General features: G+C 42.1%; 1 protein-coding gene across 13 annotated transcripts in view; it reads left to right on the forward strand.

Annotated features, from left to right (window-relative positions):
• CNOT1 (CCR4-NOT transcription complex subunit 1) overlaps nt 1-16,957 on the forward strand; it is a 90,776-nt gene that overhangs the window by 69,404 nt on the left and 4,415 nt on the right. For 8 of the 13 annotated variants that reach the window (XM_073307332.2, XM_073307322.2, XM_073307324.2 and 5 more), the window contains 14 exons: nt 890-1,030; nt 1,113-1,217; nt 2,244-2,363; nt 2,973-3,164; nt 5,112-5,254; nt 5,912-6,020; nt 6,115-6,284; nt 7,276-7,528; nt 11,100-11,348; nt 11,888-12,051; nt 12,323-12,440; nt 12,970-13,071; nt 14,126-14,299; nt 16,732-16,881. In XM_073307332.2, the coding sequence (XP_073163433.1) occupies nt 890-1,030; nt 1,113-1,217; nt 2,244-2,363; nt 2,973-3,164; nt 5,112-5,254; nt 5,912-6,020; nt 6,115-6,284; nt 7,276-7,528; nt 11,100-11,348; nt 11,888-12,051; nt 12,323-12,440; nt 12,970-13,071; nt 14,126-14,299; nt 16,732-16,881 (2,190 nt within the window). Of the gene's footprint in view, nt 1-889; nt 1,031-1,112; nt 1,218-2,243; nt 2,364-2,972; nt 3,165-5,111; nt 5,255-5,911; nt 6,021-6,114; nt 6,285-7,275; nt 7,529-11,099; nt 11,349-11,887; nt 12,052-12,322; nt 12,441-12,969; nt 13,072-14,125; nt 14,300-16,731; nt 16,882-16,957 lie in introns of those variants that run through there. The other 5 variants (XM_073307327.2, XM_073307329.2, XM_073307328.2 and 2 more) reach the window with 2 other exon arrangements.

Genomic DNA, 16,957 nt, shown 5'->3' on the forward strand with positions numbered 1-16,957 from the left:
CAGAAAATAGTAGTAAAAAAGGAGTAACTCTGATTTTGTGGGGGAGGAGGAGAGGGAGGGAAGCCGAATGGTTCTGATAGTTTTGACATCTTGTGTATGCTCCTAAACACTGTTACAAAATGTCTCGATTCATAATGCCTTTTCTTGTCTGTCTTGTCTGTCTGAATGTAGCCTAGATTGTGCTGTTGCACACGTAGCATTTCCAAAGGGAAGGGAAAAATACTGTCATTCTAGTTAAGGCTATATTGTATATGAAAATTTGACTGAACCATATTGACATGGTTTTCTGAGGTACTGGGCACCCACATCCTATTACTGCAATGCAAGTTCTGTACCCCTGTAAATAGGTCTGTCTGTGACCTGTATTTCCCATCAGGACACATTAAAGTAGAGCAGTGGTCACTTAGTCTTTCTGGAGATGGAAGCCGTTGACAGATTTACATTTTTAGTCAGTGTTTCACACGCCATTGGAATAAATAGAGCAACTTACTCTGCTAGCTGCAGATGACTTTTTTCTTAGTTTGTGTGGGCCATAGACTATTTAACATGAAGCTTGTTTTCTCCTGCATAGGAACCGACTGCTCTGTCAGCCTAGTACTGATGGGCTTTCTTCCTTAATTCCGCACACTGGAGGTACAGGAGATCCCTCTTGATTTTATTTCTTGATCAAGTTGCTTGTTAGCTCCCCTACCTGCATGGTTTACTGAAAGTTTTGATATAAAATATAAAACATAAAGCATTTAACTTCATGCAAAGTGACTCATGTTCATGAGAACATGCCTGTTTGATACTGGCATTATGTATAGTCAGTGGCTCAAATTTCAAGATTAACTGATGCATTTTACAGTGGAAACTTACAGCCTTCATTAATATACCATTTTTTTAATAGGCAGCATCCCCACAGCAGAGGGAGATGATGGAGCAGGCAGCTGCACAGTTAGCTCAGGATAACTGTGAATTAGCATGCTGCTTCATTCAGAAGACAGCTGTGGAAAAGGCAGGCCCTGAAATGGACAAGAGGCTGGCAACTGTAAGTATAGAAGTGTCTATTGTTTATGTGAAGCCTCTAGAAGATGCCTACTGACAACTTCTCTGTATTATTGCTTTTGCAGGAATTTGAGCTCAGAAAGCATGCTAGACAAGAGGGTCGTCGGTACTGTGATCCTGTTGTATTAACTTACCAGGCTGAACGGATGCCAGAGCAGATCAGATTGAAGGTGAGAACAGACTTGCTGAATTTTAATTTTTGGTGATGTTGCTCTTCTCCCTCTCTTCCTAATCTTAAAACTGCAGGAGGAGGTGGCAACACTTAGCAGATGAGTCTTTATTTCTTTGCCTTGGTCTCATGGTTAATAATCCAACTGCTTAGTAGCTGAAACATATTGTGAAATAAGCTATTCAATTCTCCCCTTCCCTTCCTCTCAACTCTGAGGATATTGTATGTTCCTTCTAGAGATTGTCTACAGTACTGCTTCAGTGGTGGTAGAGGAAGGTCACTAGAGTGTCTTCCATCTTTCTATTTTTGCTTCTCATCACCTTCTAAGATGACATCTGCTTCACTAAAGCTGCAGACAGTGTTCACAGTGGCAGAAAGAAATGGATAGACTGCATACTTAAGTGCAGCAGCATAGACTGGGGGATTTTCCTGCTTTGCAGTTAAGTAGGGTGTAGGGAATATAGGATTCCCGCCAATCCTGCACTGAACTCTTCCCCAGATGTGTACAGCTTTGAGTTTATGCTCTATAGGTCAGAGGCTCTCAACCTTTCCAGACTACTGTAGTCCTTTCAGGAGTCTGATTTGTCTTGCATATCCCCAGGTTTCACCTCACTTAAACTACTTGCTTACAAAATCAGACCTAAAAATACAAAAATGTCACACACTTGCTGAAAAATTGCTTGCTTTCTCATTTTTGCCATACAATTATAAATCAATGGGAATATAAATATTGTACTTATTTCAGTATATAGAGCAGTATAAACAAGTCACTGTCTGTATGAAATTTTAGTTTGTACTGATTTCGTTAGTGCTTTTTATGTATCCTGTTGTAAATCTAGGCGAATACCTAGATGAGTTGATGTACCTCCTGGAAGACCTCTGTGTACCCCCATGGGTATGCATACTCTTGGTTGAGAGCTACTTCTATAAGTCACTTGATTAGAACTAAAGGGCAAGTTGTGCAATTACAATTTTTCTCCACTGTCAGAGCCAAATAAAGGACTTGCCACTTTTTTTCATTGTAAAGGTTGGTGGTGTGGACCCAAAACAGCTGGCTGTTTATGAAGAGTTTGCACGCAATGTCCCCGGCTTCTTGCCTACCAATGATTTAACCCAGCCCACAGGATTCTTGGCTCAGCCTATGAAGGTACAGATTTCTGTAACTGTGTTGGCTTGAAGATATCAAAGCCATTTTGATGAGCCTTGCAGAGTTTCACATTGATTACCCACTGGTATTCTGGCTTTAATGGCACTTAGAAAACTTTTTTTTTTTTTGGGAGGGATGTTGATGGCTTCTACAGCCAAATTGAAGGAAACGTAACACCATCCTCACATCAGTGTGTGTGTTGTGTTGAGTTCTGAAGTGCTACTCAGGGAACTGAGAGGACTAGATATGTAACTTTTGAGAATGTAATGGATAACAATGCTGGTATTTCTGGGAGCTTGTTAATGGACCAACTTGTAACTAAACTGGCATATTTGGATCGCCTCTGCCAGTTACACAACTTAGTATGCTACCAATATTTGACTGTACATTCAAGTAAAATATCACTAATCAAGCAATTAAATTGGCATTTGAGTTAGGATTCTTCTTTACGATGCATTTTCTGGTGCCAGAGGTTCTGCTGCAGTCAAAAGATTAATTGGTATTTAATGAATTCTACATACTTGTTTTTACTTTTTAAACCCCCCCCTCCCACCCCTCAAGTAATCCTTGCCAAGTCTTACTAAACATGTCCACTTCCTTTTAAAACAGCAAGCTTGGGCTACAGATGATGTAGCACAGATCTATGATAAATGTATGACAGAACTGGAGCAACACCTGCAATCCATACCCCACACCCTGGCCATGAACCCACAAGCTCAAGCCTTACGCAGCCTGTTGGAGGCTGTTGTGGTAGCTCGCAACTCCCGTGATGCGATAGCAGCGCTTGGACTGCTCCAGAAGGTTAGTGTAAACTTCTCCTGTCAGCTAATGTGCAGTTCCGTTTGCTTTTACGACTCCTTTTGCCTGTAGGTTACTTCTTGGCTGGCAGATGCCTAGTTAGAATTGAACAAATGCAGTGGGGAACTACTCAGTGAATTGTATTGAAGGACCACTACTGCCTTTTTCAGATGTTAAGAAATGAAAGAAGCAAAAACAGATTACACGCAAGATGCAGACACTTGACATTATGCCCTCTAGGATGCCAGATTTAGGCAAGTCACCACGAGGAACAAGTTCCAACACTATAGAGGTTCCTCACTGAGACCCTGCAGCTGGGAGAATTAAGTCTGTGGAACTTAGTTAAGATCAACCAGTCTCTTAATGTGCTTCCAGATCAACTTGGATTCCTTTAAATATGCTCATCAGTACCTTTGAATTGCACCTGGAAGTAAACAAAACAAATCAGTGCTGAGCACAGGGGGCTATACTCCTAAACAGAATTGGCTGTGATGAGACAGCTGCATTCTGCAATAATTGAAACATCAAGGATTACTACTAAGTAGAGCATATTACATTACTCCTAACCTAGGGTCTGAGCATGGTATGTATGGCTTTATAGTGATGAGTGTCTAGAGATGACAAATGCAGAAGAATCTTGCAAGCTCTGTGTGGAAACTAGTATTAGACACTCGGTGCCACTGCTCTTTTACAATCCAGGAACAGTGATGGAGCCAAAAGTGCTAAAAGCTGAAAACCAGTGTGAAAGATAGTTTTACGTCCTCAGGAGGTGGTGTGGACACCCTCTACTGGTTTTTGTCTTGACTAGGTCTTGGCAGGAGCCTAGACTGCACCTTGATCAGCTAAATTGATCTACAACAGGGGTGGGCAAACTACAGCCCAGGGCTACATCCAACCCTTCAGATGTTTTTAATCTGGCCCTCAAGTTCCCGCCAGGGACTCGCCACTGCTTCCAGGAGCAGTGTGATGTCCTCCTCCGTGGGGCAGCCAGAGGGCTCCATGTGCTGCCCCCAGTCCCAAGTGCCTCCCTGCAGCTCCCATTGGCCAGGAACCACGGCCAATGGGAGCTGCAGAGGTGGCGCCTGCGGATGGGGCAGTGCACAGAGCTGTCTGGCTGCGCCTCCACACAGGAACCAGAGAGGGGACATGCCACTGTTTCTGGGAGCTCCTTGAGGTAAATGCTGCCTGGAGCCTGCACCCCAACCCCTTCCTGTGCCCCAACCCTCTGCCCCAGTCTGGAGCCCCTTCCCACACCCCGAACTCCTCATTTCTGGCCCCACCCCAGAGCCCTCACCTCTTCCCGCACCCAACCCCCAATTTCATGAGCATTCCTGGCCTGCCATACAATTTCCATACCCAGATGTGGCCCTTGGGCCAAGAAGTTTGCCCTCCTCATGTAATGCAGGATATCAGCTTGTAGATCAGGGGTGGGCAAAGTTTTTTAGGACTGGCTTAGATAACTTGTGTTTAAACCTCACCTGAACTGGTCAGGTCTACTAATGTAGACCATCTGAATGCTTACTTCTATCAACAGGTATAACTTCTCTCCCAGTTTTTCATCCACATTCTTATCTGAGCCAGACATAGAATTTGACTCTAGAACCTGGGTTTGATGAAAAGACATTGGCTTATTGATGTTGCAGCCCAAAGAGTTGCAATTTTTTTCTTATTGTTTAGTGTTTATATAAAATCATTGCAGAATACTTTGTTAAAACCTTTGTGGAGAATGAGCAGTTAACTAAATGCCCTCCATGTGGTAAACTTATATAAGACCTTTCCGGATATTCTAGCATTATGAGCAGAGATCACTGGTTTTTGGATAGTATTGCAGCTGCCACATTTTAAGGTTAACTGGTTTTGGAGAAAAGTACTTAAAGTTCATTGATTTTCAGGAGGCAGTAGTGAAGGACTGGGTTTTCCATATGTGCTGACCAGCTGCTTCTCTTCTAGGCTGTTGAGGGCTTACTGGATGCCACCAGTGGTGCGGATGCTGACCTCCTGCTCCGCTACCGTGAGTGTCACTTACTTGTACTAAAAGCTCTGCAGGATGGCCGTGCCTATGGGTCTCCATGGTGTAACAAGCAGATCACCAGGTCAGTAACGGGAGGAAGAGAACACTTGTTTGAATACCTCATACCTTGTCCTCTAGTCTTGTTGAGTTACCATATGTGATTCCAGAACACTTGTGTGTAAAATGGTGTAACTGTACAAAAGACTAACTCCTACATAATTTGTCACTTCCCATTTGTCTTGAACTAAAACTAGGTGTCTAAGTATTGCTCCTTTGCCCAAGAGATTGATAGGAAGCTACTTTTTTTATTAAAAGGTTTAAAACATACCTCAGGCGTGACAGGTTTATCACTTTTTTTTTATATAGAGAATCTAATTTTAATAAGTCGTCTTCATGTTGATGTGTTTCTATTAGAGACTGATTCCAGGAGTGCTTGGTAGGTAGACATGTAATTTTCCATGCTTTGGAAATAGAGCTTCATCGGTTCAGTGTAAAAAGCCTTTTAAAAAGGACTGATGACCAGAGCTAAGATGTGGCAAAGCTTTAGACTGCTCTGTGATGCAGTTGAGACTGTTCTTAAGCTCAAACACTAACTTGGTGAACCCTGTAGAGGAGATCGCTGTTAGAGTTGAACAATAAATCAATGTCTCAAATCTATAGCTGTCTTGAGGTATCACATTTTTCTAATAAGTGCAGCTAGGCTAAACAAGCATGTCTTAAAAAGGTGTAATATTTATAGATGCTTGATTGAATGCCGGGATGAGTATAAGTACAATGTAGAAGCTGTGGAGCTGCTAATCCGCAATCACCTTGTTACCATGCAGCAGTACGATCTTCACTTGGCACAGGTAAGAGGTTTTTTCCTTTTGAACACACTTCATGTAAGCAGTTCATTAAAGGATTTACACTTCATATTCTTGACTACATTTTCCATCTTGGCAGTCAATGGAGAATGGCTTGAACTACATGGCAGTGGCATTTGCCATGCAGTTGGTGAGGATCTTGTTGGTGGATGAGAGGAGTGTAGCCCATGTAACAGAGGCAGATCTGTTCCACACCATTGAGACTCTGATGAGGATTAATGCTCACTCCAGAGGGAATGCTCCAGAAGGGTGAGACTGAAATACTGGTCAAATACTGAACTTCTCTAAGGTGCTCAATACTGATCTGATTTAAAATTGTTTAAAACTGTACTCTTTTTGCATATTCTGACTTAAACTTCCTCTCAGACACATTTCTGCACTAGATTAATCTACTTCTGTCTTGATATCACTGATGTAGTTGTCCCCACCTGAAACTCTTCTATATTTAGATTGGTAGCCGTGTTAGTCTGTATCAGCAAAAATAACAAGGAGTCCTTGTGGCACCTTAGACTAACGCATTTAAACTTTTGCACAAAAACCTATGTGCACTTCAGAAAAGCAACTGCAACGAGGCTTGCTTTCTCGGGGTGGACAAAAAGCTCTGTTCACTAGATTCTCAGTGTCTAAGTTGGTTAGTCTCTCACTCAGCCATTTTAGGTTTGTCTAGATTAGATTAGGCAGAGACTGGCAGAGAATAAACCTGTATTAGCGAACATGTGGTCTCTAACCCAACCTACCTTTTTTCATCCTCGACAACCTTTCTGTTGCTGCAGCCAAGTAACTCCTGGCTTGCTCTGATGGTCTGAGATCTTGCATAAGGAACACTTTCAGTGCCGCCTACTCTGCTGTTACCGATCTGGGTACTAGGCCGTGGCATCTGTCACTGGTCCCTCTCCTCCTAAGGGCCCCACTAATCCATAGGAAGTAGAACTCCCATCCTGTGATGGGAAGGATGGCTCTGTCAAAACACTCAAGTTCGGGGAGTAGGGCTGGGCTTCAAAATTTGACTTTCCCTAAAAATGAGTTGATTTTTGATTGTACAGGGACGCTACGGGGTAAAGCTCCTTCCAGATAATTGTATTACATGTAGCACAATGAGACTAATATAAGGTATCAGAAGGGCAGTTGCTAAATGGTTTACAATATGCTTTTAATTTATTCTCAATAGCTTCTCATTTACATGCTGTTCCCAAAAATAAAATGTATAGGACTAATTCTTAATTTGGGTCTGTTTGACTAGATTACCCCAGTTGATGGAAGTGGTCCGATCCAACTATGAAGCAATGATTGATCGTGCTCATGGAGGCCCTAACTTCATGATGCATTCTGGGATCTCCCAAGCCTCTGAGTATGATGATCCACCAGGCCTGAGGGAGAAGGCAGAGTATCTACTGAGGGAATGGGTGAATCTCTACCATTCAGCTGCAGCTGGCCGTGACAGTACCAAAGCTTTCTCTGCGTTTGTTGGACAGGTAGAGCTTTTGGAAAGAAAGGTGCTTTTTATTCAACATAAGTAGGGTGTGATGCCCTCCATGTTAAAGCACAGTGTTATGTACCAGTGTTAAACATCCTTTTGAAGTTTTCATGAGTATGACTATCAAAATTCTGTCTATCTTATCTGCTATGGCATGTTTTTCTAATCACTGATGATAGACACTTTAGTGGAAAATCTCTCCTCCCTTCAGTGATTGTTGTTCCAATTCAGTTACCACAGCAACAAATTGTCAGTGCGGGTTGTGATTCTACTGAGTAAATCTGGCAGAAGGAGAGCTGCTATTGAGACAGATCTTGGTAATAGCTGCGTCAAACGAAATTTGGCTTAACATTGCTTCTCCCCTACACTTAGCAGAAACTGTGTGGCAAAGTCAGTCTAGAGAAACCAATGTCTGGTGGGTGGAAGTGCATCTGATTGCCTTGTCCTACCTGAACAGGAAACACCTTCAATTTTTATCCACTGTTTTTGGAGGAAACTGTTAAACTGGATGGGTTAAAATGGTTTCTAAACTTGTATAAATGCCATTCCTCTTGCTTCTACTTTAACACGCATGACTACAGGGTTTGCCTGAAGAGATGGAACTCTATCCACTTGGGTGGGAGTAGGATGGGGATTGCAGTGAAGAGAAGTGGGAATTAAGTAGCCCAGTGTTTCTACTGACCTTCGTTCTTTGGGTATGGACAAAAATGCAGCCGTTCGACATATGTTGTAAACTGATGGCAGCAAGACTTATGCTATAATGGAATTTGCAGTTAACAGCTGCACTTGCTACAAAGTCAACTTAGCCATGGCTGCAAGGAGAGGAAGTTCCCAGTTTACTCTGTAGATTGATTGCTGATATCACTTCCCCCTTCAAAACTATAAGCAGTGAGAACCTAGATAGTCCACAGAAGACTGATGAGCCACAAAGCAACAGCTATATGAAATCTAAACTGGAGTTCAGGTGTTTCTCTGAGAGGCCAGGGCAAGTGGAATGGAGCCTAGCTAAGGGGTATTGCTTTCTTTATCCATCTATTTGGGTCAGCTCTAACTCGAAGCCCCCCCATTCTTTCTTGATGTGAATAATCTAGTCTAGCTTGTAACCTTTTAGACTTGAGAGAGGCTGACATGCATTGCCAGTTGCAGTTCTCAGACTTCCGGTCCTCTCTTCAGTCTGGCTTCAGGCCAGGTCATGGCACAGATGGCCCTAGATTAAATAGTCAGTGTTTTCCTTGTGAGGGATGGGAACTAAATTCATAGTCACTATTTGATCAGCTACTTTCATTACTGATGCCTGTGAAGTATTGCTGATGTAGCTATGAACTCTGACAGGCATAAAAGGATCACTTATGTGGCTCCTTTTTTGTATGAGGGGACCAAGAAACTAGTATGCTTTGCTCTTTTTCCCCTGAGTGCTTTTGTGTGACGTATAGAAAGGTACCTACTTTTCTTGGCTTATGTGGGGCTATTGAAAATGCAGCTCAATCACATCACTATCTTCACTTTAAGTCAGCTCTATATCTCCTTTTTATTGGCTCCAGGTGGTGGAGCCTCTTTGCTTCCCTGGTTTCTACAAGAGATTGAGGGCTGTATGAGCACTAGGAGGCTGAAACTCCTGGCAGGCCCTTGACTGTAAGATTCTATTCTCCACACTGGTCTAATGCAACAAGCATTTTGTAATCTTTTCTCTTTCCTTGTGGTGGTGGTGGTGGTGCAGTATGGGTAAAAACAAATCGTGCACAACCTGGGCTACTCCATACACCCTCTAGGGAAGGGACCTCACTACCCTCCCTGCAGCCTAGACGATCCCCTTTCCCTGCACCAAAACATGTTTGTTTGAGTGAGGCAGATAACCCTATGTAAAAACACTCTAGCCCATAAAAGAGCAACTACATAGTTTATAGTAATGTCTCGCTTTCTGGCTGGCTGTAAATACTATATGGTGATCTTTATAAAGATGGATACTGTATATGTTGCAACTTGCACCTATATTGATTTTTGTTTTTGTTTAACTTTCTCTTGTTGCCTTGCCATCACAGTTGGTCTTTAGGGAGAGTAAATTATGTTGTGTATGCTCTTTCTGCTTCTTGTCATATAACAACTCTTTATGGGTCTTGTACATGACGCTTTGTAGCATGTTTCTCTACCTCTTGTCTCCACTCTCCATGAGCTATTTCAGTCCCACTTCTGCCCCCTTAATGAACAATAAGAAAATGGCTACTTTACACTCTGAAATTTTAGGCTACTTTACACTCTGAACAAATTTCATTAGGGCTGCTAGATATTTCATAAGTCTTTATTTGGAAAGGTTTGGAATAACTGAAAGCTTTTTGAAATGCTTTGCTGTAGTCTTGACTTTTTCCTTAAGTTACATGAGACCAAAAGGAGCTCTGGTAATAATTGGACAAGGGGATAGGGCTCAAAACAGTCTGTCTGCTTTCATTAAATACTATCGCCTCTTCCCCAACGCCTCCTTAAATCGGGAAGGAGCACGTCTTACAACAAAGCAGGCATGTGCCTTCACTTTTCCAAAGCCACTTCATAAGTTCTAAAAGCTTCCCCAGAAAGTTTAACATGGCTACTCATGCCAGTTTCACTGCAGTAGAATTTCTGCTGCTTTTAAGTACGCTGTCAGCATGGCTGTAGCAACTTCCAAAAAGGTTTGTTCAAGAACTGCAAAGTTGGTGTCCACTACTAATCTGAATCTGGGGGGGATAGCTCAGTGGTTTGAGCATTGGCCTGCTAAACCCAGGGTTGTGAGTTCAGTCCTTGAGAGGGCCATTTAGGGATCTTGGGCAAAAATTGGGGATTGGTCCTGCTTTGAGCAGGGGGTTGGACTAGATGATGACCTGAAGTCCCTTCCAACCCTGGTATTCTATAATTCTGTGATGCTAATAGCTTACTCCTGTTTAACCTTGTACTTTGGTAACAAACCCAAAAGAGATTTTTATCTAGAGATATGGGCACTGGCCATTGAAACTGTGTAGAGTTTAGCATTCCTTTTGGCATGTTATGTTCCTATGAAAAAATTTATCTTCCTTAACAGGTGAAGTACAGTATCCCACTATGACTTAACAAGTAGATTTGTAGCACTATAATCCAACAAGGCATCAGGCAAACTTTACCAACCCCAATAACTGATGCAATCTGTAGGCTCCTAAAGGTGAGGCAACTTGAACTCTTGCTTCCACTCTTCTCCTTCCAAGGCTTAAGCCACCAGTAGCAGAGGAAGGATACTGCTGCACTGACAGTGAACCACACTTCATCAGCTCTGTTGATGGTTGAAAAGTAGGATTGCGTGGTTTTTTCCCTCAATTTAGAAGCAGGTGCCATTGATAAAGTACTTTTATGTAGGCGCACAGCTTTAACTCTCTAGCTGTTCCCATTTGCTTTAGAAACATCTGTTTTGGGGTAAATGAAGGAGGTAATCTGCTGCCTGTTTCTTTTTATAGAGGTAGCTGAGTTACATCCATGTTGCATGGCAGATGAATTATCATAAAATGTTACTTGTTTGCTTCAGTATAACAGTGAAGTTTTTTTTAAATTACCATATTCTGTAGTTCTGAGGGTTTTTCTTGTCCTTGTAATAGATGCACCAGCAAGGAATCCTGAAAACGGATGACCTGATAACTCGGTTCTTTCGTCTTTGCACTGAAATGTGTGTTGAAATCAGCTATCGTGCTCAAGCTGAGCAGCAGCACAATCCTGCCGCCAATCCCACCATGATCAGAGCCAAGTGCTACCACAACCTGGATGCCTTTGTGCGGCTTATCGCACTGCTAGTGAAGCACTCTGGGGAGGCAACCAACACTGTCACAAAGATCAACCTGCTGAACAAGGTTGGAAATCTTCCCTCTTCCAAGCAGTACTTGGCATACTTAGATTACATAACCTGATGTATTTCTGCTTATGAGCTAATGCATAGGCCTTAACTTGGGGCGGGGCAGACTGTCTGAGATGGGAACTAAACTTTCAGATGACTCTTAAAATGGAGTATAGGCAGGACTGCAGGCAAAGCCAGGTAGCTTTCTCCGTGATACAGAACCTTTGACCAATGTCAAACATGATATCTGTCGTCTTTGTTGCTGAAAAGGCCAATGCTGCCAGATTTTAAAAATGAACATAAAGTGCCCCAGATACAAAAAATAGCTTAAGGCTGAAACTTACAATAAATACCATTTGGTTGAGTGAGAACTCGGATCTGTTTTGTGAGGCTGAGCTGCACGCTTAATGGACAATAATCAATGTGATGCGCTCCGGTTACCAAAATGGCTTTCAGCTCTTCATAGGTACTCTGAATGCAGGCTTTGACTGTAGTGAAATGGTTTCTACAATTGACACATTAAAAACAGTGAAGCTTGTTGATTCATTTCTTTAGGTTCTTGGTATAGTGGTGGGAGTTCTCCTCCAGGACCATGATGTTCGGCAGAGTGAATTTCAGCAGCTTCCTTACCACCGCATTTTCATCATGTTGCTGTTGGAATTAAATGCTCCTGAACACGTGCTGGAGACCATCAACTTCCAGACCCTTACAGCCTTCTGGTACGTACTTCTGAATGAATGGCTGTTGCAGAGAACTTAAGCATTCCACTAGGGTGAGGACTTGGATTTAAAAGTAACTTGACCGCTCCATAGTGGCAGCTCTGATCATTTTTGTAACCGTTAATATCCTGTATTGTCTAATTCATTATTAATGGAGGTTATTAGTAAAACAGACGCTAATGTCTTATGCACTACATACATTCTCTCTCAACATTTGTGAAAACAAGTCTTACCGCTGTGCGCTCTTAATCACCTTTAACTTTTCTTTCAGTAACACATTTCACATCCTGAGGCCTACAAAAGCTCCAGGTTTTGTTTATGCCTGGCTGGAACTGATCTCCCATCGGATATTTATTGCGAGAATGCTGGCACATACACCACAGCAGAAGGTGTGGCTGCAGTTTATCTTCCATAAATTATAAAACTCTTACTGAGAAGGCTCCTTAACTGATTTGATGCTGTTTCACTTTTTTTAGTGCATTATTTGTATGTCTTCACATGTAGTTTTCTGTATTCATGATAACTACATGGAGGGGAGACCGACTGGGGAATTTTGTAAATAAGGGTTTCCACTGTAAACCAAATCATCAAATTTACCACAAGCTTTCTGTCACTGTCAGAGGTTGTATTGGTCATTGCTTTCCATGTCACTTAAGCATAGCATGCTTGGTGCTATACAAAACATAGAGGAAGACTTTTCTTAAATACACATTCCAGGTAACCCTGAGGCCCTCAGAAAACTGGAGCTGTACTGTAGTCGTTGACTAGTCGTAGTGCAAATGATCATTTCAAACTTAGACGGGGATATGTCTAAACATGATGTATCTCTATCTGACTCTGCTTTTTACCAAACTGTAACAATCTAGGTTTAATTGCTTTTGTTTATACATTACTTATGTGGTGGTTTTCTCTTGGCAGGGTTGGCCTATGTATGCCCAGCTGCTAATTGATCTCTTCAAGTACTTGGCTCCTTTCCTTAGAAATGTGGAACTCACTAAACCTATGCAAATTCTCTACAAGGTAAACAGTATTGGCTGATGCAGGTATTTTCCAGGAAAGCACTTTGAAGATGGGTTAGAGTGCACAGGAAAGCAACTTATTTTTGTTAGCTGAATATAAATGACTGACTATCTTTTGTGAATTAGAGGTTAATTTAAGTACAGTTTAGGTATTTACACTGGTCAAGAAATCAGTGCTTGACTGTTAATCACAGGTAACTGATCAGAGGTTGATAGTATTACCTGTTTCTAGCAGGAAGTAATCTGTTCTAATGTCATGGATGATGGTGAACAGAAATTCTTGCAAAAACAAACCTTGTAGATCTTAATCTAACTACAACTATATTTTGTAAAACATTAACTAATTTCCTCTCATCTCAGAGTCTTGAGTTAGTAGCCCTTCTACTGTGGGAGTAGAAGATGTATATTCCTACAGCACTGCATTGAATAACTCCCATTTCCCCCCCCTTTTTAGGGAGACCTACTTGAAATCTCATTGCTTACATTTTTTGGTCTTTTTTTTTAAAAATAGTTTCGGGTGCGACTGATGTACAGGGGTAGGTGTCACACAGAAACATGCTTTGTTTAATAAAAAAAAAAAATTTTGATGGCAAATTCAGGGACCGCTCTAGTACTTGAAACTATTACTAACTTTTTAAAATGGACTAGATTTCAAGTAAGTCCTTCTAAAAGATATTCTTTTCATCCTATTTTCAACAATTCTCCCAAAGACAAGAGTACCAAGATGAAATAGTAATGACCAGTGGGTGGGTGAGATTCTGTGGCCTGCGTTGTGCGGGAGGTCGGACTAGATGATCATAATGGTCCCTTCTGACCTTAGTATCTATGAATCTGTAAGCTGAAACTTTGCTGTAAGACACTGGAGACCAGGGAATGGATTTGTCTGCTAAACACTGGCTGCTTAAACTCATTACCAGGAAGAAGAAACTTTGATTACATGATGCGTCAGGAGGGAAAAGGCCTCCCCCTTTCTGCTTGTCTGGCTGTGGTACAGTTGCTGTTGGGGGAAGCTCAGAACCTGCTAATTACATGCCCCATTCCTTTTTCTTTTGTAGGGCACTCTGCGTGTGTTGCTGGTCTTATTGCATGATTTCCCAGAATTCCTTTGTGACTACCACTATGGGTTCTGTGATGTGATCCCACCAAACTGTATCCAACTAAGGAATCTGATCCTGAGTGCCTTCCCACGTAACATGAGGCTTCCAGATCCTTTCACTCCCAACCTAAAAGTACGTAGCACGCTGTCTCAAACTATCACACATAAGGAAACAATGGGAAACGTTATTGCATGGCTTCTTTTAAATCTAATATGAAAGGGAGTGAAACTTCAGAAACAAAGTCCTATTTTGATAAACACAACAATCTAGAAGTTCCTAAGGTATGTAACACTTTGGATATGCAATTAATCATTGGAATTAGTTAAGTAAAATAGCCTGTTATAATTGCAGGCTTCAGAGTAGAAGCCATGTTAGTCTGTATTTGCAAGAAGAAAAGGAGCTGTAGCTCACGAAAGCTTATGCTCAAATAAATTTTAGTCTCTAAGGTGCCACAAGTCCTCCTTTTCTTTCTGTTATAATTATAACTTGGTATAATAGTCTTTAATTGACATTGCTGTAGCACTCAGTGTGCTAGAGACTTTCCAGAGAGAGAGAGAAACTCAGTCCTCATCCTGTAGAACATAAGTACAAGACCCTGGCCCTGCAATCGGATCCACGTGGATAGACAGCTGCACATGTGTGGTGCTTCACTGATGCCAGTGGATCTTTGCATGGCTGCAGGGGTCTGCCTGTATGGATCCAATTGCAGGATCAGGTCCTTTGGCTTTCTTAGCTCAGCTGAGGAGCATTAAACAGGAAGCTGGATTTCTCACAGTAAAATACCATAAGGGTTTTAGATATGAAAATCTGAAGCAAATAGAGGCTTTTTTGATCATGCTTGACTACTAAACACTGGAGCAAAGATATTGAGGCCACCACTTAAGACCAGTGGAGGTATGATACTGGGATTAATGCCCCCTTCTCTAGCATTCCAGTGTTATGTACTACACTAGTTTACCTCCTGTTCGCTTATCTGTGAAACCACTGACTACTTTGGCAGTCTTCCATATTGGTTCAGTATGTTCTTTTTCTTAAAGGAAGAAAGTCAGTAAAACAGAGCTCAACTGACAACTTACACTTCATTTCTTGGTCTGGTTTCTAGAAGTTGGAGGTATACAGTATATTTCATCTACCCTGGTGTATGCTTGGCTGGAATCCAGTTGAGCAACCAGTGAAAAGAGCAATTGTCCTCTCTATTGGATCAAAAAAATGAAGTGCTCTCTGTATGGTGTACTTATGACTCTTCTCAAAATACACATTAGTTACTTGCTGTCTCCAGTAATTTTTTTTAGATCAGCCATTCTGAAGTGTCATAAACTTTAACAGAATTACTGCTTTGGCCTATTTAAATCCTGAAGACCATAGTCTTCTAATCCACATAATGGGTACAGCTGCAGCAGTGTGAGTTTCCCCACAAGTCCCAGTGTGCCCTCGTTGCCAAGGCCAATGGCATATTGGGCTGTATTAGTAGGAGCGCTGGCAGCAGATCAAGGCAAGTGATTATTGCCTTCTATTCGACACTGGTGAGGCCAAACCTGGAGTGTTGTCAAGTTTTGGTCGCCCACTGCAGAAAGGATGTGGACAAATTGGAGAAAGTCCAGCGGAGGGCAATGAAAATGATTAGGGGGCTGGGACACATGACTTAGGAGGAGAGGCTGAGGGAACTGGGCTTATTTAGTCTGCAGAAGAGAAGTGAGGGGGGATTTGATAGCAGCCTTCAACTACCCGAAGGGGGTGGGGGTTCCAAAGAGGATGGAGCTCGGCTATTCTCAGTGGTGGCAGATGACAGAACAAGGAGCAATGGTCTCAAGTTGCAGTGGGGGAGGTCTAGGTTGGATATTAGGAAACACTGTTTCACTGGGAGGGTGAAGCACTGGAATGGGTTACCTAGGGAAGTGGTGGAATCTTCATCCTTAGAGGTTTTAAAGGCCTGGCTTGACAAAGCCTTGGCTGGGATGATTTAGTTGGTGTTGGTCCTGCTTTGAGCAGGGGGTTGGACTGGAAGAGACTTCAGGAGTCATCTAACTAATATTCTGTGATCCCTTACTGCATGAACCACCTCTAGAAGTGGTAGGAGTTGCGTTTTTTAATGGCCCGTTTTTGTTTTAGTCTTCCTTGTTGAGACTGCAGAAAAGAGAACTGAATGTGGATGGCAGTTTTTGATGTGGGAGCTAGAACAAGACTTCCAAATCCACTTCACACAGATATCCATCATGGTCTTTGAATGCTACCAGTCTGGGCTGATTTCAGTCAGTTGATTTAGAGTGGCCACGCTGTGTATCCCATTATCAGTCTTATGACCTACCCAGTCTTCAGCAATTTGTAAGTGACATCAGATTAAGAAACCAGCTATTCTGAAGTCTGAAAACTAAGATACAGAGCTCCAGCCCTGCACCAGGCGAATTGAATTTCATGTTATACCTTCTGATATAAAAATGTATAGTTAAGAGTGGCTGGTATGGCGAACTTAAACTTGCTTTCCTTAGAAAGTCTTGCAACAATAATTTTGGATTAAAATAGCAGGAATTGGTTAAAGGATTATTAACTGAGTTTTTCTTTGGCAGGTGGACATGTTAAGTGAGATTAATATTGCACCACGGATACTCACCAACTTTACTGGAGTGATGCCCCCTCAGTTCAAAAAAGATTTGGATTCCTATCTCAAAACTCGCTCTCCTGTCACTTTCCTGTCTGACTTGCGCAGCAATCTACAGGTTAGTGGATCCATTCTTGAAAATGTTCTTAGAGTCTAAGGCTGAAAACCATGTAGGAAGTGAGATAATGTGACTC

Source organism: Lepidochelys kempii, chromosome 12, assembly GCF_965140285.1.
Source record: "Lepidochelys kempii isolate rLepKem1 chromosome 12, rLepKem1.hap1, whole genome shotgun sequence".
Lineage (NCBI taxonomy): Eukaryota > Metazoa > Chordata > Testudines > Cheloniidae > Lepidochelys > Lepidochelys kempii.